This window comes from Galeopterus variegatus, unplaced genomic scaffold (assembly GCF_000696425.1).
Source record: "Galeopterus variegatus unplaced genomic scaffold, G_variegatus-3.0.2 Scaffold1002, whole genome shotgun sequence".
NCBI lineage: Eukaryota > Metazoa > Chordata > Mammalia > Dermoptera > Cynocephalidae > Galeopterus > Galeopterus variegatus.
In genome coordinates this window covers 295,943-317,641 of record NW_007727113.1, presented here as the reverse complement: position 1 = coordinate 317,641, position 21,699 = coordinate 295,943, and the positions used below count along the sequence as shown (strand labels likewise).

At 52.2% G+C, this 21,699-nt stretch overlaps 1 protein-coding gene across 1 annotated transcript in view; it reads right to left on the bottom strand.

Annotated features, from left to right (window-relative positions):
• The window catches only part of HDAC4 (histone deacetylase 4), a 340,220-nt gene that overhangs the window by 79,443 nt on the left and 239,078 nt on the right, over positions 1 to 21,699 (bottom strand). The window contains exons 7-9 of the mRNA XM_008574155.1: positions 18,200 to 18,321; positions 4,624 to 4,755; positions 1,299 to 1,411 (exon numbers count right to left, since the gene is read on the bottom strand). Coding sequence (XP_008572377.1) covers positions 1,299 to 1,411; positions 4,624 to 4,755; positions 18,200 to 18,321 — 367 coding nt within the window. The remainder of the gene's footprint in view (positions 1 to 1,298; positions 1,412 to 4,623; positions 4,756 to 18,199; positions 18,322 to 21,699) is intronic.

The following is a 21,699-nucleotide window of genomic DNA, read 5'->3' as shown; positions in this document are numbered from 1 at the left end:
GGTCTAGAAATTTGAAAGAATGATGCTAAGTGCTTGTGGCTGTGTATCCCAACTAAGATTTGTCAACCCTTTGCAGGGGCAGGATTCATTTCTAAATATTTAAGAAGGCAAGTAAATAATGATATTTCGTAAATTATAGCTCTCTAAGTTAGAAAGAACTCAAAAGAACCTCCCTCTCAAGAGAACGCTGCTACACGAAGCAGATGGCACTTCTGGCTCAATTCATCAGAAGCCTCATGCTGCAGTGGCCCTGCCCCTCGCGGTCACCCGCCCAGGCCCGCGGCATGGCTCAGTGAGCACACACACCTCTCTCGTCCTTCCCGTGTCCTGGCTAGCGCTGCCTCTCCTGCCAGCGGGCGAGCTGTGCAGAAGCAGGCCCTGGGCTGCCTGCCTGGCTCTCTGTTCCTGGGGCCCAACACATGTGGATAAGGGGGGAGCAAAGAAAGGAGGGAATGGGTGCATGGAACATAGGTCCTGGTAACTACTGCCTCCGAAAGTCACCCTGACCCAGGTCTGGCCAGCGGCGTGACCCCCAGCCAGCCTTGGTGCCCCTCCACCTTCCTCTCCACTAAGCTCCTGTCTTTGATATTATTCCCGCCAAGTGATTCCAGAGCCCTCTCTGACCCCATTCTAGTTTGCCAACGTCCCTCCCAGACGGCAGAACCCCTCAGGGTCTAATGGAGGCAGGGGGTGAGAGGTGCCAAGCCCTGTGGTCTGAGACTCCTGGTTCTGGTGACGCCTGGAAAAACTCCCTCCCTCCAGCTTTGTCTACCCCGGCAGTGCCGACACTGGTTACGCTCTAGTCTTCCTTGACGCATGGTTTGTTGACCATTTTAATTTGTGTATTTTCAATACACAACAAATATTTAATTCTCACTCAGCAACTACTCCTATGTGGCCGCCATCTCCCAGCCACCTGGTGGAGTGCTGGTGACCACGGCACGCAGGCAGCAGGGGTCCAGTCTGCCCAGGGCGCCAACTCGTGTGACTGTGTGCTGTGATGCCACCCGGTGAAACACGCTCTGGGAGAGGCCAGGAGGAAAGACTGGGTTTGGGGCTGTTCGCTGACATACCTGGAACCATAGCACTCACAGGGGAAGGAGACGTCTGCAATGAGTGGGAGGGACACAATCCACAATGGTGCCTTTCTCAGGAAGATGCACGTGCCTGCTTCCCTCACCCCAAACCGGAAAGTCAGAAGTGAAGGTCAAGTACAAAGCGGGGTCACTTCAAGCAAGTCAAGCCATTTGAACCTGACTCGGTGCAGGACAACAGAAACAGCCACGCCTGGCACTGACCTCGGCCGGGATGCTGGGGACGGCGGGCGCGATCCCGTTCTCTGTGCTGACGTTCCCAGAGCTGTTGTTGGGCGAGCTGGGCCCAGAGCCTGGGGCACTGCTGCACGCGGAGTCTGTGGAGGTGGAGAAGCACCTGCCGTGAGTGTTACTCTGCAGAGGGAAGGGCACATGCTTCCTGTGGCCCTAACTGCCTTTGCCTTCTGTGATTTCTGCGGCTAGCTTGCTGACCAGCAGAAATCCCAAAAAGAATGAACATGATTGCAGTTCCCAGCAGGGACAGTGCAACCTGCTCACTAGTCTTCGTTTTTGCTACTGACCCCCCAGTGAGTTCTGCAAAGCTGCAGATGCCCCACTTTAGTCTTTCAGGATCCTCACATCATCAATTTCATACCTCTTTTTAATTTTAAGATGATTTGAAACACCACAAAGATAAGCCCTTAAACATTTATTATTCTCACAAAAGAAGGCCACGAAACACAGAAGCCAAATGACTTTGAACAGTGAAAGGTCAAATTTACTGTGCTTACCAAAAAAAGCTTAGTTCAAAATAGAGCAACCTACCATTAGTGTTCACTTCGAACTAAATCTTCTCAATTTTCCCATAATATTAAACATCCCGGGGAAAATATAGCTAGCGGCTTCTGTAATTTATCAGTGTTATTTGAAAACACACACCAAGATATTCTTAATGTACTTTAAACATCGAAGTGGCTTGACCCTGGTTAATGGGACCAGGCTCCGCTCAGGTTAGGCAAGGAATTACTGTATGCTCAGCCAGAGCTCCTTTCCACGGCTCAAGGAGCCACTATCACTATTTTATGCACACACACTATGGGAAGCCTGAGTGTGTCTGGCTTTTTATGTTTGGTTTAATGGCATTTACACATTGGCATCAGCAGAATAAAACTTTCCAAAGACGACACAGTGTGACCTACTTGCCAGAACTGCTCTAGGGGTCTACCATTCAGCAATAACTCTGAACACGTAGAGCCTTGCCTTGAATCTAGACCTGCAGAGCACACGCTGGTCAAGGAGAAATGGCAGGGTGGGGACCCTGAAGGGGAGGTTAGGGACATTTCCCTTAAGCAGGCCGCCTGAGCTAGGTGTGCTGGGCGAGGAGGTGGGACAGGCTCCAGCAAAGCCTCTCCCAGGCCCTGCTAGCCACCTCCTCCCCCAGCCCACGCACATGCAGGTGCTCACCCACAATTCATGTGCTACCCAAGCCTGCTGGAGGCTGGTGACGATAGAGCTGAATCTGAAAACTGGCTCCAGACGTAACCCTGAGGAACAACAAGGAGGATGGAGGGGTGGGAGCAGGTACCCCACAGCTCTCCCGACCTGGCAGACCACGTTCCAACACCTCTGCTTTTGTTGTCCCTCACTAACCCTACAGGAAGGTGCCATCATCAGCCTCACGACACAGAAGAGGATATTGAGGCACAGGACACACTCTCCTGCCCACCCAGAAACACCCCAGGCTCATCCCCCACCCTAACAGCAGTTGTCTACACCTCCCAAGGTCAAACTGCTGCGTTCACTCAAGAGCTGCCTGGAGTTCAACAAAGCACGGGGTCAGCTCACGCATCCCAGGGGCTGAGAATGAACACAACACCTGGTCCCCACCCCGGCTCCCTTCCTGTCCTCTGCCCTGTCCCCTCTCTCTCTCCCCCTGTCACTCCCACCAAACACCAGCCAGAGCCTGGCTCTGCTCTCTGGTGAAGCCCATTTCCTTGCACTTCATTAACTGCAAGCTGCTGAGAATGCCACCTGGGCTGAGCAGGTGTTTACAGTTCACTCAGGAAAACAGATTTGCTTTCTCCACGCCCCGTCCCCCCAGCTCTCCCGTGCTGCTGGCCAGCGTGTCTCCAGCAAAAAAAACCCCTCTCCCTCCCATGCCTCCCAGTAGTGTCACCAAACACTGCCACGTGCACACATGAGAAGTGAGGACAACTTTTGGGGGCAATAAAAATATACATATCTGGCTTTTCATCCACTTTTAACTCACTGATGTTAATATTTTTCATTCCACTTCCAGGACTCCAGTCTGAGGAGATACATATAAATGCATGACCACAGTATGACTCACATCAGCAAAATGAGGACACATCAGAATTGCCGGAAAATGATAGTGACTGACATCAAGTGAGAAAAGAATAGAAGAGCACCCGGGCAGGTGTGCTCCCTGGGGTCGAGTGCATGCTGGGAGCGGCGGTGTTCCCTGGGTGGGGAGGGACCCTCTGGCGGAGGGGCTCCCTGGGGAGGGTGCCCTGTGTGAAGGTGTTCCCTGGCTGGGGGGTCCTCCATGGAAGTGCTCCTGGGTGAGGTGCCGTGTGTGGGGGTGCCCCCTGCATGAAGATGCTCCCTGGGTGAGGTGTTGTGCATGGAGAGTGCTCCTGAGGTGCCGTGCATGGGAGGTGCTCCTGGGTGAGGTGCCGTGCATGGGGAGTGCTCCTGGGTGAGGTACCCTGCGTTGGGGTGCTCCCTACATAAAGGTGCTCCCTGGGTGAGGTGCCGTGCATGGGGGGGGTGCTCCCTTGGTTACGTGCCATGTGTGGGGTGCTCCCTGCATGAAGGTGCTCCCTCGGGGGTGCTCCCTACATAAAGGTGCTCCCTGGGTGAGGTGCCGTGCATGGGGGGGTGCTCCCTTGGTTACGTGCCATGTGTGGGGTGCTCCCTGCATGAAGGTGCTCCCTGGGTGAGGTGCCCTGCGTCGGCAGTACTCCCTGCGTGAGGTGCCCTGCATGGGGGGGGTGCTCCCTGGGGAGGGTGCCCTCAAGAGGGGCCGTGCCCCCTCAGGGAGGGCTCTGCCTGGCCTGCGTCCTTCTTCATGTCCACCACTAGGTGGGGCCGACAGCATGACACTCACTAAGGTAGAGCTGAAACAGTTCAGCTCCTTGCTGTCTTTCCAGTGCTCAGCTGTGGACACCCTGGTGGGGAAGAGGTTAGCACCCTGCAGCAGACCAGACATGTTAAACAGGCATCAGGGTGGAGTCAGTTGTGAACCCCATGCTCAGACAATCTTTGACTTAAAATTCCTTGTACACATCACCCACGATGCCAGTCCATATCACTATCCTATACCTGGGCCTGATTAAAACCAACTTTGAGAAAGGCTGGGAGCAGGGACTTGGCCAGAGATGCCTAAGTCACCGACTCTGGTTCGTGGGCCTGGTACTTCCTGCGCTACAGCAAAAAGACCATGCTGGGGTTCAACAGTGTCAGGCAGAGATGCAGGTTTTCAGAGGTGCCAAAGGGAAACCAAGGGCAGCAAGGAAAGCCTCACAGAGAGGACGGCAGGGGCAGGATGCCTACTGGGCTGACATACCTGTGACATCCAATGGGCGCTTTTTTAGAGCAGTAACCACTGGCCCATCCTTCCTGCGTAACAGGGGGCTGCTCCGCCTCTCCGCTACTTTCTGCTTTAGCCTGGACCGTAATTTCAGGTTGGGTTCAGAAGCTGCATAAAAAGGAGATTTCATTACAGTCAGGCAGACACAACTGGGTTCAAGGTTATCTTGTCGGCAGTTTAAAAATACGCACATGGGGTGAATATTTTCTTAACATTGACACGCTGTTCCAGGGGAGAATAAAGGAAGTGTTCACGAGGCCCATGGGAGAGCATTTTCAGTCCACTCATCAGTCCCAAATGGTGAATACAGCGTAGCTGATGCTTTGGTTAAAACTCTGTGGACACAGGGTTACACATGTACTGGTGGTGTCGTAACGAAATACTGCTGTTACTGCGTTTTACCAGTGGATGGGAAACAAGGCTTATGGTGGCTTATTGGGCATGGCAGGAAAATGCTGAGGTATGACAGTCACTTAATGGTGATGTCTCTTAAATAACGTTCTCCTAAATAACTCACCCATGTTGGCATAGCTGTGTCACCCTAAAATCTGAGGAAAACTGACAAACGGTGATCGTTTCAGGGCTTTGACTCGTGAAGATTATTGACTTCTAAACTACACACTTACTTGTTCACCTGCAGACCGCGCCTGTCTAACAGTCCAGAGAAGCAAATGCACAGCAGCTCCCAGCAGCCTCTGGTAAGGGCTAGCTTGGCCCCCAGAGCAGGGGGGTGCCACCCCACCCACCCTGATGAGAGGGCCGGTGCTCAGAGCAGGAAGGTGCCACCCCAACCCCCCTTGATGAGGGGGTGGCCCCCAGAGCAGGAGGGTGCCACCCCACCCACCCTGATGAGAGGGCCAGTGCTCAGCCCCTGCACGCAGGTGCACCTGTGTCCCTCAGCTCTCCCCTGACCACAGGGCGTGGTGTTTCGGCTTGGTTTGCTTCTTGTAAACAAGTTCATGTGGACAGAACTATTTGCAAACCTGCAACTTTAAGCCCACACTGGCTGCCAACTGCTCACCACATGTGGCCCAGGCCACTCCCAGGCCCACCGAGTCACCACCTCTGGGTCGGGGCACCCTTTGGGAAGCTCCGCATTGTAGTTTGCAGCACCCTTGGGAAGAGGCACAGGAACCTGCCTCTCTACCAGGGAGAGGCCATCGGCTTCCAGAGCCCAGGATGGTGGGACAGTGGGACAAATGCCACTGTGGAGAAAGCCTTTGAGTCCTGAGGTTTACTTGACTACTGTCAAGCTTCCACCACTTGTAGACGTGTACACCAGTGAGATTCTACCTCTTTTTTTAAATCAGCACTCCTGCTGTTCTTCATCTTTCTAGAGCGGGAAGTTACTGCTTACCATACAATTTGAGCAAAATTGCACAATCTTCCCTGCAGTCAGAGCTAAGATCAGCATGGGTTGGGAGGATCAGGCCACGTGCGTGTCCACAATTTGGGGACCTGCTCCAGTCTGAAGATGGCCATGAGGCAAAGGTCCTGGGAGGAGGGGAGGAGCAACCCACCTAAACTGGCTTCCCAGAAACATCGAAGGTGTGTTTTAAGAAGATCCTCAGCCTGCTCTGGAGGGCATTAACACAGGGAGCAATGACTTCCTGCAGTGTGCATTTGTGTTTAAACAGGGGCCATTTCACCGTGGGACTTGGATTTTGGCAGATGAGAAGGATTCAGTGACAAAACAGCCTTCTCCATGGCTATAGTAGAGGACCCACTTCTGTTTCCTAATACATATCATTTACACGTTCCCCTTCCATTTATGTTGTTTCTTCCCATTATTTAAAAAACACCAAAACAAAACAAGCCAAGGCAAAAAAAGCCACCTGATTATCATGCAAGAAAACAGTCCCGCTACCACCCAGACCTCATGGGCAAGGCTGGGCACAGAAACCTTGTGCTGTGGGAGAAGCAGCCTCTGAGATTTGGGCCGTGTGTGCCTACACAACAGAGCATGGTGGTCCCTGGCCCTGAAGGGCAGGGGATCCCCTCTTGGTGGCTGCCCTGATGCCATAAAGCAGGACCAGGTGGCATCAGGATATAGTGTGTGACAGGGTCACTACGGGCCAGCTATGGACTGGCCGCGCTACTGCAGACAGTGCCCCGACCTTGTCCAGGACTGCAGGTATCAAGAGAACCAGAGGTCATTCCACAGGCAAAGCTCTGACCAGGGAATCGGCTGGGAGGCAGATCCTGCCCGTCCTGCGTCCCCCACCCAGGACTGCAGACTCCACAGGAGAGGCCCCTGCACCCTGTGACCCACCTGCTCTCCAGACCCTGCCCCCTCCACAGCAGCTCCTCCTGTCATTCGGCCTCTATTCCCCACCCTGTCCCCTCCACAGCCACCATCTTTCCTCCTCGCAGCCATTTCGCCAGCTGAAATTATTTTGTTCCCTCACCTACTCACCGCTCTACCTCCACCTCTCAAGCTGCAGGCTGCCCTGATTCCAGGTGAGCACACGGCTGCTCTTGGAAAGGAGGCCCCTCCTCCCGCCTGCAAGGTGGACCAGGGCAGGACTCACTGCCTCTCCCTGCACTGGCCCATTCTGGAGCCAGGGCCTGCTTCTCACATGCAGGGCCCACAGGAAGATGGAAATGAGGACCCCAGCAGAGTGACACCAGAACTTTAAACCACAGGGGACCTGTCAGAGCCAGCCCTGCCTGCAGGATGGCTGGAGCTGACAGCAGGCACTGTAACACCACACTGGCAGGGCCAGGGGACAGGACGGCATGGGCCCATGATGACCCTTGTCCCTGTGGGGCTCTTCAGGACACTGACTCCCCCACAGAATCTACCAGGTAAGCAGCGCTGCTGACACAGGCTGGGGAGAGGGCCCAAGGAGCAGCACAAGGACCAGGGAAAGGAGGCTACCCTGATCCATGTGGCACATAGATGGGCTTCCATGGGGAGGGCAGAGAAGCCAGGGAACAGAAGGCACACCTGAAAAATGTGCCACTGCCTCTGTCTTCACAGGGGCCCCGCAGCAGGCTGTGCTGGGAAGGGCGTCAGACGCAGCTGGCCCACTCCCCACCTCCCCGTGTTCCTCTCTGGAAAAGGCCTGCTCTGATCATTTGAAGTCTGGCTATCTCACATGGTGAAATGAGTTAACTCCACAGCAAAGACACAGTGACCTACAGTTTCAGCTGTTCAAACACACATTTCTTGAAGCTTGCGGAATGCCCGTAACTATAGTCATTCTGCCAGGTAGCCAAAGCTCAGGATGTGGCTGAGTCTCTGGCTGGTGAGGTAAGAGCAGACACACAGCCACGCCTGCACAGGCTCACTGGAGTGCTGCTCCACGCCTAGAGGCCTGTCAAAGCTCATTTCAGCTCCCAGCGCTCCCAGGCACAGGAGCTGCATTTCACACCTGATAGCAGAGCTGCAAAACCAAAGCATTCAGCAGGTGGCATCCAGAAGGAAGCTCAGAGCAGGTGAAAGCTAAGGGGCAGAAGGATGCTAAACTTATTCATAAGCAGAGGATCGCTCCTCATGGGGAAGAGGTGGCAGTCGGGGATGTTTCTCCTTAAAGCAATTAAGTAAATTACAAAGTAAGGCAGATAAACCATTCTAATGTCAACCTCAAAATCCTACACCATCCCCAGCACCTGCCTCTGTCCTTCAGCAGGAAGCAATTCCAATCAAGACATGGGCCGGTTCTTCACAAACTCGCACATCCTGTGCACGATCTCATGAGTGGGTTTACTTCTTCCCTGAGAGTTAGTCATGGAGTAAAACGACATCAGAGTTGGGCTCCTTTCACTGTCAACCATTGGGTTCAAAGAGGACCCATAAGTGAACTTCGCACAAGTGTGAAGGGCGATTTCTCCTGAAGCAACGCTGCTTTGGGGCTGACACCACATCCAGTCACCAGGGAGGAAAGGAGCCACTGATTCATCAACAAAGAATGCTCAAACCCCGTCGTGGCAAAAGGTGTGCAGACAGCGCTAGAGAGGAGGATGCGCACGCTCATGGCGGTTCTTTCCTGAAAACCCAAAGTGACAGTGAAGGACATTTTAAAGAATATAAAGCCATGAGGACAAAAATAAAAGTGTTGAAAAGAGGGGCTGAAGAAAAAATTGAGAATTTTCAAATGGGAAAATAAAAGGATAAAGATGGAAAATGGGAGCAAAAAGGTCCAACGTCAAATAGATAAAAACAGAGAATAGAGTTAACAGAGGGGGAACTACTCACAGAGTCAGACACACTCCTGCCCCTGAAGCCGGTGCCAGGAGGCTCACACAGCCAGGGCCATGGAGGCCACAGACCCTCACCGGGCGCATCCTGTCCTGCTTTAGCTCTGGATAAAGGATCAGGCTTGAGAGTGACTTCAAATCATGCCACAGCCACATTGAGGGATGACCTAAAAGATGATGACCTAAAAACCCCATAGGAAAGGAACTTCTGCACCCAACCGAATTATCAACCATGTGTGCAACAGAATGGAGGTTTACCAGCACACATGGACCTGGAGAGTGACTTCAAATCATGCCACAGCCACATTGAGGGATGACCTAAAAGATGATGACCTAAAAACCCCGTAGGAAAGGAACTTCTGCGCCCAACCGAATTATCAACCATGTGTGCAACAGAATGGAGGTTTACCAGCACACATGGACCTGAAACTCCCACTGCACACGCGACTTTTCGGAGAGCTAGGATGAGCACCACCCAGAGGACGGGGCAGAGCGTGTACAAAGGACCACGTGGAAGCAAGGAAGAGGCCCAGGGAGAGCAGGCCACCTCCCAGGCGTGAGCAGGACCGTCAGACTGCCCGCTGTGTGGAGAAGAGCCTCGTGGGTCTGCTGAGACGTGGGCCTCAATTAATAACTGGCAAAGGGAAATGAAGCAAATGAAAAACAAAAGATCAGCTTCAGGAAAAGGAGAAGTTGTACAAGAAAAGAGATGCCACCTAGGTGCACCTGTGGTTTTGCTGTGGATAGGACGCATGTTGTCACAACACAGCAGGCAGGGCAGAGCGAGGAATGGCTGTTTTCCTGTCGTACACACTGGGGCTCTGTGATATTTGTACACTTATTTACTTTGGTAAAAATAAGGTAATTCTAGAAAGAAATGACGGACTGGAATGTGATTTTTGTAACACATACAACAGACACAGGACTGACAGTAACACATAAAGAGTGCCCACAAAGCAATAAGAAGACCCCCAACAGAAAAGTGGACATGAGTTGTCACTAAACACCGTCCATCCAACGACATTCGTGCACCTTCCCCATAGTCCAGCATGCCTTCAGACACTGAGCATAGTAACAGGCAAAGAAGACAGGGCATGGCAAGGACTGCTCAGCCTTCAGCTGCACAGCCCCGGGGGCACGGTTGCGGGAGCTCTGCCACACAGCACCCTTGTCCCTGCTGCACATCACCTGGGCTCTAGTAGGGAAGACGGGATAAAACATAAAGATACCCAAACTTTACTAACAGTGCCCGAACCGCTTGTTAAAACATCCAAGGGCTCATGATTTTTATCACCCACCAAACTGGCCAGAATGAATTGTGACTTCATCCTGCTAGTGAAGGGGTGGGGATAATGCACTCCCTAAACTGCTGGTGGGGGTACAATTGGCTCAGCAGTTTAGATACACGTACTCCTTGAACTGACAGCTAGTTCCATTTTTAGGAATCTATCCTACAGAAATACTAGCACAGGGAGCAAAGGTACCCATATTTGTTGGTAAAATAAAAACTAGAAAACAGTTACAACTTATATCTACGCATTGGAGTACTATAAAAAAAAAAAAGGTGTGGGTCTTTATCCACTCAAATGGAATGATGTCCACAATTTAATAGTGACTGAAACAAAGTTACAGGATAAAATGCAAGGCAGGTATTTTTGTTACCAGAGACAACAATGTATACATGTCACACACACACCCCCCTACACATAGGCAAAGAACAACATCTGGAAAGATACACACCAAACTAATAGTAGCTAATTCTGGGAAGTAAGATTCAGCGTGTGTGTTTCGTTTAACTCACTATGAGAAGCCTCTATGCAATGCTTGTGGATGGTGTGTTTTACCTGCTCAATCCTCTCAGTAGCATATTTCGATTGGCCTCAGTATCAGTGTACTTTTACCACTGAATAGTGAAAAAACGTGTATTTGAAAAAAAATTAGTTCAAGACCTCACTGGGAACTTTTCACATTAAAGAGAGCCTGAGTCTGACGTCAGCTGAAGGTGTCATGCAGAAGAGCGTGTGGACCGCTGCCCTTGACACAGAAGCCGCCCGGTATTTAAGCACTCACCATCTCTCTCAGTTTGTTTGGAGAAGCACAACCAAGCCTCTTTTAAACCCTTTTAAAGAACACAGTTGATGGCGGACACAGCCCAGCACAAAAGCCCCTGAATCCCGAGGGAGGCTTGGCGGGTGGGCTCTGCCCGGGCACCACAGATGTTAGCTCTCTTGTTATCGGCTCAACAGTGGCTCAAGAAAGGACAGATGCCACGGACTTGGCCAAGCACCAGCCTGAGGGCCACTTGTCACTCTGCACCTAACGAAAAGAAAGCATGCCTTTGTGTGAAATCGTGGGGAGTGAGGGTGTGGTCCACAAACTGCACTAAGGGGACAGAGCGGCGACCGGCACCGGCTGTGCGTGAAGCACAGAGCGCCTCCCAGATGCAGAGGCAGGACATGCACCTCGCCGCTCACCAGCCCCTCTACACGCGGATGGCAAATAAACCACTCATGCTGTTGTCAGCTCACAGGCAAGCAGGGAAAACGTCATCTGCCTACTGATACGCTGTGTCTACACTGATGAAAGACCATGCAACTTGGTTCAGGGCGGGCTGCTCGCCCCACTGCCCCTCTCTGGCAGACATTTTTCGGGGTGGGGTGGTGCTGGGACATAGGCTACAAAATGGGACCCTGGTGTCTGGAAGCCAGTGCAAACCGCTCAGGGTTTCTGTGGAGTTTCTAGAGGGGGCTTCAATTTGCTTTACTGTGGACTGGGGCAAACACAGAGGTGCCCTTCAGATGCCCAGGCTGTTGATCTTGCTTGCTCCCTCCCTGGCCCACCCCCAGGGCCATGCTGATGTCCACTTGGCTCAGGACCAGGCTGGTCAAGCTCCTCCCCACTAGGCTGGAGGCCACTGGGCAGCACAGCCTGCTCCATGCCTGCTGCACCAGCACAGGGCCCGCACACGGGACGCTCTTTATACATGCTCACTAAATAAATATTGCAACAGAAATAGGTGCTAAAGCACACTGCTGCCCGGCCAGTGCACACCTGGTACAGAAAACCTCAACTACACCCCTGTGGTTAAGGACAGAAAATGGAATTTGACGAGCCCGGATCCCAATTTACCACCGTGTGACCCAGCAGGTCATCAGCCTTCATTTCCACCTCTGTAAAATGGAACTCCCGACATGAGCACGAAGGACCCCTGCAAGCGTCAAGGGGTTCATGGCATACCCGCACCCATGAGCCCTCCACAAGTGGTAAATCTGTGCCTGGGGATCTTGGAGCACCTCAGGAGCAATCACTGCTTGCTGCTGTTTTAGAAATCCACTGAGAGGTTTTCAGACTGATTTGGGAAAAGGAGTGATTTTCTATAACCCCCACTCCCTTCAATGGCAATGTGGGTTATATGTAAACAAGACAGACTGATTCACGTGTGCCTGGAGCACAGGGCCTAACAGGAAGCAGAGTCAGGGCACCTGGCTTCATTTTACCTCATGGCCTTACTGGCAGCTGTGTCGGTGGCCCCCAAGGAAACCAGTAGTAGCCTTCCTGCCCTGGGCAGGGGTGCCAAGTTTCCCTTCTCCCCCTGAGCAATGTGGCCTTGACCTGTAGCCCACTCTGACCCTGCCCTCTCCACAGCAGCTGCAGAGCACAGCAGCAGAGCCAGCACCTGCTGAACCACCGGGACGTCAGCAGTGTTACCCTCGCTTCTCACAGACTGGCAGATGCAGTGCACAGGACACCCATGCAGTGAGGGCCAGGCTGGCTACAGGGACTGCATGCTTCCCCACCAACAATGGAGAAACCTGTTGTGTGTTGTGCTTTTAAGCAATTGGGGGCATTGTCCAGGGGCAGCAGTGAACTTGGCTGATGGGTGTCAGGAGGCACAGCGTGAGGAGGGCGGGGCTGCCTGGGCACATCTCGGAGGAAGAGCTGTCTGCAGAAGCAATTCTGGGGAAGCCCAGCACTTTTGGTTGACCACCCAGGTCAGTATAAGGCCTCAGGAGCTCTGTTCCCAGAGCCAGCCCAGCCCTGCCACTAGCTTGGGAATTCTGAACGAGGCTGGGGTTACCAACTTCTCATTGAGCATCAGCCTTGGGATTTGCTAACTTCAAGCAAGTGGCAAGTACAATCCCTGTTAGTGCCACGGCCACGCATCAGCCCGCCCGATGACATGATGGGGAGGGTATTCGCTGATAGGACGATGTCTCAGCAACCATTCAGGATACTGGAGAAGGGAGGACCATGCAGGTGGACAATTTTCAGTGCCAAGGCCCAAGTAGCCAACTGGATGGGAAAAGGACTGTGCTGGCAAGACAACAGTCGTTTTGTTGTGTTTTGGCCTCACTTCATTAGTCGGAAGTCACTTAAGAGGAAAATTTAGGAGTCTATAAAAAAAACCCATGGCAGCTGATATCGTTAAGAAGATCAAGATAAAGATGCTTTGGGAGAAAAATAAAATCCTTACATATCTTCAAAATGACAAAGCTCACTTTGCTTTCGAAAGTGGAGAAGTATCTGTTCTTCAGTACGAATATGGAATTGAATGTTTTGTTTAAATGAAGTTCTGGTTAAGCCATTTGATATCCAGCAAGCTGCAGGAGGGATCCAGTCAACGGGTGCACATATCAGTGATGCAAGCAATTCCCTGGTATGTCTTATCCTCTGTGACTACATATAAATATACACATTTAGCATCTTTAGAGAGGCTTCAGAAACCCAAAGTTTGGGTAGTCCTTGAGGCTGCCCAGGAACAGTGGGAAGGGATGGGCTCCACCTCACCTGGGACCCCAGGCCCAATGATGGTGGGAGGTTGAGGCCTCTGAAATGAAGACACCCCTGCTATCAATCTTCCGGGAAAGGGGGGATCTCTAGCAGGAAGTCAGAGCTGGGCCTTGGGCCAAGGATTCTGACTCTGGAGCTCAGATTTAGAAGAGTCTATCTAGTTCTGAGCTCCTGGGGGGTGGTGCTCAGGTGGTGATGGCAAGCCAGAAGCTAAGAGATGAGCCCTGAAAACCTGCAGAGCAGGACACGCCTTGCTGGCCAGACATTTGGCTACAAATGTTGGTGTTTATTTTCATGTGGTCTTTCCCTAAGTGGAGTTGAGTGTTTCCTGCCTGTTCCCAGCTGAGTTGTGGGCATTGGAGGAAGGAGCTGGGGGATGCTAAAGCTGGCAGAAAAGGTCATTGGGTGCGGAAAGGATCAAGAGAGTCCTAGCAGCTTAGGAAAACAGGAACAGAGGCCTACCCAGATAGGGTCCTACTCCAAGTACTCTGCAAACATCAACTCACTGACTTCTCAGAACAGTCCCAGGAGAGGGCTGGTTTACAGGTACATTGTACAGATGGCAAAACTGAGGCGTAGAGAGGTTCAAGAGCTTCCCCCAAATCACAAGGTATAAGTAAAGGAGCTGGACAGGCTCCACAGGCTGGGGCAACCTCCATTCCCTGAATATCAAAAGCTCACAACATGAGTTGTGACTTTTTTTTCACGAGGAAAGTAAGACACTTGAGCCAGTACAGACGTGAACTATCATCCACAGAGCACACGAGAGGCTGTACAGAAAATGCAGTATTGAAGAAACTAGCAAGAGTGGCTGAGTGCATGTTCACCTATCACATAACCAGCCTCTAAAGGTCGAGAGATGGTTAAATCATGCACAAGGTCAGTATAAATTAGTGTAAAGTCAAAATCGGTCATTATTTAAGTGTATTTCACAATCATTAATTCATTCAAGGTACTTCATAACTAAAATTTCATTTAATGAGGTCTTTCGCATTACAGAGATGCACACATTTCTTACAGAAATGCATGGATGTAAATCACTTGGAATTAGCAACGTCAAGTGTTTGAGAGTAGATTTGTCCAGGGCGACCCAGGGCACCTAGCTACACACCATTCTCTTAAGTGGTTTAAACATTTTCTCTGAAACCCTTACATTATTAATGTGCTAGTGATGCCTTTTTAAAAAATTGATGATGCAATCAAATCTTAATTAAGTTCTTCTGGAGCACTGTGTATTCTAAATAACACTTCTCAAAGTGAGAGAAGACAATTCTCTCTCCAGCTTTCTGGAAGCAGGGGCTGGGGTGGTGCTGTATCACAAGGTCAAGAGCAAAACACAAGGTGTTGGAGATCCTGTTTCCAATGGTGCCCAGAGAAGCACAACGCAGCACAGGAAGCCGATGGTGCAGAGCGGGGCAGAGACCGCAGGCCACGCTGCTTTGATGGACAGTGGTGGGCAGGACAAGTCAGCTTCCTGTCTACCACCTTGTCTTCTACAAACCGCAGCACAGGAAGCCGATGGTGCAGAGCGGGGCAGAGACCGCAGGCCACGCTGCTCTGATGGACAGTGGTGGGCAGGACAAGTCAGCTTCCTGTCTACCACCTTGTCTTCTACAAACCTTTGCTGCAGGTCATTCCAGCTGGGTTCTGTTTCTTAGAACAGGAGGCCGATCCCTAGGCAGTGCTGACTTTGTTTGGGAGAGGGGGAGGAACCAGAGCCAGCAGTCCCCAACCACCTCCATCCCTGATGTTCCATCACGGATGGAGGGTGCGTGAAGCCACTAGGGTAGGGCTTTAGGGCCAGATGGGACAGGTGGTGTGCACTGTCTTTTCCTGGGTACCTCCGTGGGGAGGAGTCAAATGGGGTGTTTTCGCACATTCCTGTGCAGGGGCCAATCTCCCCGCTTGGCAGCCAGGCTGTCACCTCCACTCGCTCCTGCAGGCACTGTGCTGGAGCTGTGGGTCTCACAGTTCACAGCCAGGATGAGAGGGAACTGCCTGCTGGGTGCGAGCCTGGGTCCTCCCACCAAGTCCCCATGGCTGTGAGGATGTGGGTGTGGTTAGAACCTACTTTACCGATGAGAAAACTGAGGCCAGGAGTTCAGGAAGTTGTCACAGGGCACACAGAGCTACGAGATGAGCGAGCAAAGGTCAGCCTGAAGTGGTTGGACTGCGAAGTCCGTGACCTCCCACCCCCCCTGCTCCATGGCCAGGGTTCTCAGGGCAGGCACGTTCTCTGCCTCCTCATCCCTGCGTCTCTCTCCTAGCACAGGGCCCCTCACTCTCTGTGGACTCTGGTTTTGTTGACTGACCGTGATTAACAAGAGCAACAGTCCTCAGAAAGGGGACATGGAGGGCAATTTACGAGAATTGGCCCACAGATTTGTCCCGTCCTTCTGGAAAAAATACTGACATCTGAACCCGTTCTTCCTGTTGAGATTCTGGACTCTTTCTCGGTGAAACCCAAGACCATTCTCAGTAGACAGAAGAGTGGGAACGACATGCTGAGACCATTTAGACAGAAAAGGACAGCAGCTACACACTCACTTTTACCAATAAAGGGTTGATGGTCGAGACTAAAACCTGCCCACATTTGCAGGATCCTTGTGCCTCCGAGTCCGACAGGCTCTGCCAAACCCCTAACGTGCCAGTCCTAGTCAAGCACCAGGGAGCCCGCTGTCGTGATGTGGCCCACCCCACCAGGGAACGGCCGGCCTGGCACGCCCACCGCACCCCACGCACCTCCAATTCTCGTCGACTCTTACTTCAGCTGAGCTAAATGGCCCCTCCTTTCCACTCCCAGCTCTTGATTCCAGTTTAGCCCCCTAGTGCACTGCAAATCCTCTCTGGGACACAGCTCTGCTTACTGAGAGATGCTGCAGAAGTCTGCCCCACGTCTTCTGTCCCTCAGGTGGGGCAGCAGGTCAGCCCCACACTCCCCACAGCGCCTCAGTGCTTAGTGAAGACGCTGTCGTGGGTTCACTGCTTTAATGTACTTCCGCCCGGACAGAGAAAAACCTTTAGATGACACAGAATTTGTCTACAGTAAGAAAAACCTGCACCCTTCAGACCTCATTTCTCAGAGCCATCCTGATGGAGTTTGGATGTGTTGTCCCCTCCAAAACTCATGTGGAAATTTGATCTCCAATGTGGCAGTGCTGGAAACTGACTGAGTCACGGGGCAGATCCCTCATGAGTGGATTCATGCTCTCCCTGGGGGAGGGGGGATCAATGAGTGAGTTTTCATTAATGAGAGCTGGTTGTTTAAAAGACCCTGCCACCTCCCCACCTTCTCTCTTGCTTCCTTTCACCATGTGATCTGCTTGTACCTACCGGCTGCGGGCTGCCTGCCACTTTCCACCATGAATAGAAGCAGCCTGAGGCCTGTGCCAGATGCAGCTGTCCCAGAATCAACTGTAAGCCAAATAAACCTCTGTACTTTATAAATTCCCAGTCTCAGGTATTTCTGTTATAGCAACACAAATGGACGAAAACACACACCATTAACGAGGGTGACCTGGAATTTCCCACCCTACCCTGCCCAGCAGCTTCTACAGCTCGGGTCCTTGCCTCCTTCGGGGCAAAGCCTCTGGGAGGCACCCTCCTCTCCGGCCCTGCCCCTCCTGCCCACAATGCACTGTCTGCGGCCTCCCTGATCCTACCCAAAAGCCACTGCCCCACTTAAACCATCACCCTGAAAAAGTCCAAGGACATCTTGGCTCTCATCACACACTGCCCTAGGTACCCCCTTTTTGCTTCCAGAATGGTCCAGGCACCCTGCCTGTGCCTACATGCCCGTCTCCCTCTGGTTTATAAAGAACTGTCACATGTCACTGTGGGCCCACCTGGGATGTCCCCTGAAGGACACAAGGAATTTCTTTTCTTTTTTTTTTTTTCCTTTTTGTCTTTTTTCGTGACCGGCAACGGATCACAACCCTCAGTGTCGCGCCTGTACCGGACCGGCACCGGCAACGGGATCACAACCCTCGGTGCTGCGCCCGCACCTTGCTCAGCCAGTGAGTGGGAACCGGTCTGTATGTGGGATCCGAACCCTCGGCGGGAGCGCCGCCATGCTCCCAAGAGGCGCACTGTAGCAGTGTGCCACCGGGCCAGCCCACACAAGGAATTTCTGATGAAGATTTCCCTCCCATTCTGGGACCCCTGACAGCCTCCACTGCCTGGCACCGCCCAGAGCTGGCACTGAGGCCACACACTCCCTCGCTTGCTGAAAGAACGTGACACACTCAGCAGGAGCTGCTTTATCCTGTCACCACTGAGGGGACGGTTCGGAGTATAGCCAAGTACAGCATGCCACCAAGAGAAAACTAAACTTCGCGTATTTTAAAAATGCATATGAGTTTTAAAAAGTAGGTGTACATCATGAGGTTCATTTCTTTCAGTATGAATCGTAAGTGAATCCTTTGGGATGTCTTTTCAAGATGATGCTCTAATAAAAAAGCAAATATTTCTAAAATCTGCAGGTGACTCCTTCTCTGTGTGTGTGGACATGGGGGTGGGAGCTGGTGTGAACCCTCCCCCCAGCACCCTGGGCACTGACCTGTCTTCCTCAGGGGGAAGTCATCTTTGGTGTCGTACATTCCCAGGACCGGGTGGTTGTAGGAGGCCGACACCCCGCTCTGGGGCGGAGAGCTCTGGTCAAGGGAGCTGTGCTGCGTTTTCCTGGAGAAGGGCAGAGACAGGCAGTTTAGCCGGTTAGGGCACCACCCCGTGCACACGCAAGCCAGCTGCAGTCCTCACAGTGGCCCTGCCTTTGAACTTCAGCCCCACCTCAGCCGCCAGCCACCTAGACATACTCGCCTGTTCCCAAGGGGCAGGTGAAATTAAACAAAACAAACCCTGGACAAGTGAGCGAGCCAGCGGAGCCACGTCCTACCCCGCATGTCGCTGTGTGCATGGGCGGTGGGGACGGCAGCACCTCTGGCTGCTGGTCCTGGTGGCCCCTTCTCTATCCGGTCCAACTCTTCTTCAATGACCCTGCACTGGTCTGTCCTCTGATGACCAGGGTCACCATCAGCCACACACAGAGCCTGTCCTCAGGGTGTTGGGCAGAGGAAGACAGGTGGGCTACAGGTTTAAGAGATCACAGGTGAGGGCTGCAGGCAGCCAAGATGGGGCGGGAATGTGAGAACAACCACTGGTGAGTCTGGGGCTCTCTGCCTCCTTGAGAACAGCAGCCCATGGGACGTACCTTCAGCAGAAAACACCCACGCTCATCTGTGCCTCCACCAGAACAGAAATCACCCTAGTCATTTCCCTTGCATGGGGGGCACAGGTGGGCTGCAACCAACACCCTCTGGCCTGCGAGCTGATCTGTGACAGCCACGGACTTGATCTTATGGACAGCCAGGCACTGCTCAGACTCCTTAAAATGGCTGGACAGGGGCAGGCTGCTGGAGGGTGAGCAGGGGAGGGGCAGGGGGGAGGCGCTCCATGGAGGATGGGGGATGCTGGCCGCCACCTGGGATGACCACCAGCAAACCTTTCTGGATGGCACTGCCAGCTGAGTCTTGCTCAAAATGCTGAAAGCTTAATAAATTCTGTGAGTCTTGAAAGTGTGTAATCTGCTTAATGACTAGAAACAAATTTGCCCACTTACTTATTTGGAATTTGTTAGATTGTTTGAATACACAGCACTCACATCCACGCACCTGCAGCTATGTATTTGAATTAAGAACTGGGGCTGTTCAATGTGTGCAGGTGTATATTTAAATATTTGAGAGCACACCAGAGCAAAGAATGAGCTGAAAGTATCACACAGACAAATCCGACTGGTCTACAGGGTGGGAAAACAAAGCCAGCTGTTTCAGGCCACACCCTGCCCCAGTCCCGCCAGAAGCACAAATGTCCTGAGGACACTGCCTTGTGCGGCCAGGGCTGGGGACATGCACACCTGCACCTGCACTGGCTGCGTCCCAGCCAGAGCCCTCCTCTTCCCTCTGCTTCTACCAGGACAACCCTGGGCCTCAGCTGGCCCATTCTCTCGCCCTCTCATGAGAAAGCCTGAGTGCAACGTTACCTTTCTACCAAATCACACTATCAGACCGCATCCTATGCCGAACGTGCTCTTGGCTGACTCAAACTTCTTCACTGCCAAATTATAATCTGGACCTTTCTGCACTCCCTTTCTACTTTCTAAGAAACCTGAAATGACCTGCGCATGCAGCATGTGAGAAAACAAGATAACTACGTATATAATAAGTAACTTAAATATCACAACTTAACTAAATATAACAGTTTGTGCTATTATACATTAATAGTAGGGACTGTTTACAGTTAAGTCAGAAGTTGCAAAAGCTAACTTCCTTTAAGATCTAATAGAAGTTCTCTTACTGTTTTGATCTCTTGAGATGCTGTCAGTATTAAAATCCTCACCTTTTTGTCAACCCCACAAACAAGCTAAAACAGGAGGCCCCCGCATGGAACTCCACCCTGACCACTGGCCTGATGCCTCAGCAGAGCCTGTGTCCTCTGAGAGCCCCCAAGCTGCAGATGGACCAGCCCAGTCCCTCAAATGAATCCAGAGACTTCAAGAGCAACCTCGTATTGTGCACAGCCTCGCTCCATGCATCCGCAGCAGCTTCCCCAAACTGCACACCTTGGAGGGGACCCCACCCGCTGTGCACTGCCTCCTCCAGATGCCAGGAAAGGGAGGTCGCTCCAGGGAGATGCAGGCCAGCTCTGGGAACACCACACCCAGGGCCTGAGCGCCATGCCCCAGTCAAGAGGGACCGGAAGGGTGAGCCAGGACAAAACCCTATCCCTGGCTATGCTCACACCCACACTCCCCACTCACACCCTCCACTCATACACTCACACCCACACCCCACACCCAGTCACACCCATACCAACACTCATCTACATCCTTGCACGCTCAACCCCCCATGTTATTCTCACACAATTCACACATACCCCTGCACAGAGTAACCTGTGCTCACGACAGCCACGCCCTCATGCCCTCACGCCCCCGAGGGCAGGAGCTGCCAGGCTGCTCCTTCTCTTCATTTTCTCAGCTGTTCTTTACCAGCCTGGGGACGAGGACACAGCAGCCAGCGGCTGTGCTAGAGACCGACCCAGACACTTTATCTAAAGGCAATCCTTGTGTACTGACTAAGATGGAAAATAAATACCTCTGTTTTCTTTCTAAACATTACCTTGATTGTAGGATAAAGCTTCACACAAATCCAGCCACTTAAATTCTATCAACAATTGGCCTTTCCCATGACATCAGATTTATACCTCTGATGTCAAATAAATAAAACTCTTAATCGTGTACATTAGCACAGCCCAGCAGACATATGATGAGCTACATGTGAAATTTTAAATTTTGTAGTAGCCACATTAAAATGAAAAGAAATAGGTGAAATTAACTTTCATATTCTATTTAACCCAATACCAAAAATATTCTCATTTCATCATGTAATCAATATAAAACTGATTAATACTTTATCTCACACTGAGCGTCTGAAGTTCTGTGTTTACCGCATGTCTCAATTTGGACCAGCCTCATTCAAGGGCTCAGTGGCCACGTGTGGCTTGTGGCAGCCAGAGGGGACAGCGTGGGCTGATACCGTGACCGTGCGGTGGAAAGCTGTGACACACGCACACACTCCTGCAGTCGCCGCTGTGAGGACATGACACGGTCCTGTCTCCGCCACAGCTGCCGGGCCCTGGCTGCCCTCTCTAGTCCCCTGGCCCCCGATCTGCTTCCTCTCACTGTGGAGTTTTGCACTCTTTGAACTTCATGTCCATGAGGCTGCCAGGGACGAGCTCTCCGTGTGGCCCTCTGCCTAAGCACAGTGTGTCTGGAGCCGCTCAGGTCGCTGCAGGCATCAGCGGTCCGCTGCTGTTGCTGCTGAGTGGTATTCTAGTGCCTGTGGCTACCCAGAATGTTTAACTGTCTCTGCTGGTGGGCACTTGGGCTGTTTCCATTTTTTTGGAGATCATGAGCACTGGAACACAGCCTTTGTGTGGACACGCTCTCATTTATCTAGGGTAAACACCTAGAGAGCAAAGCTGGGTCACAGGGTAGGTGACCTT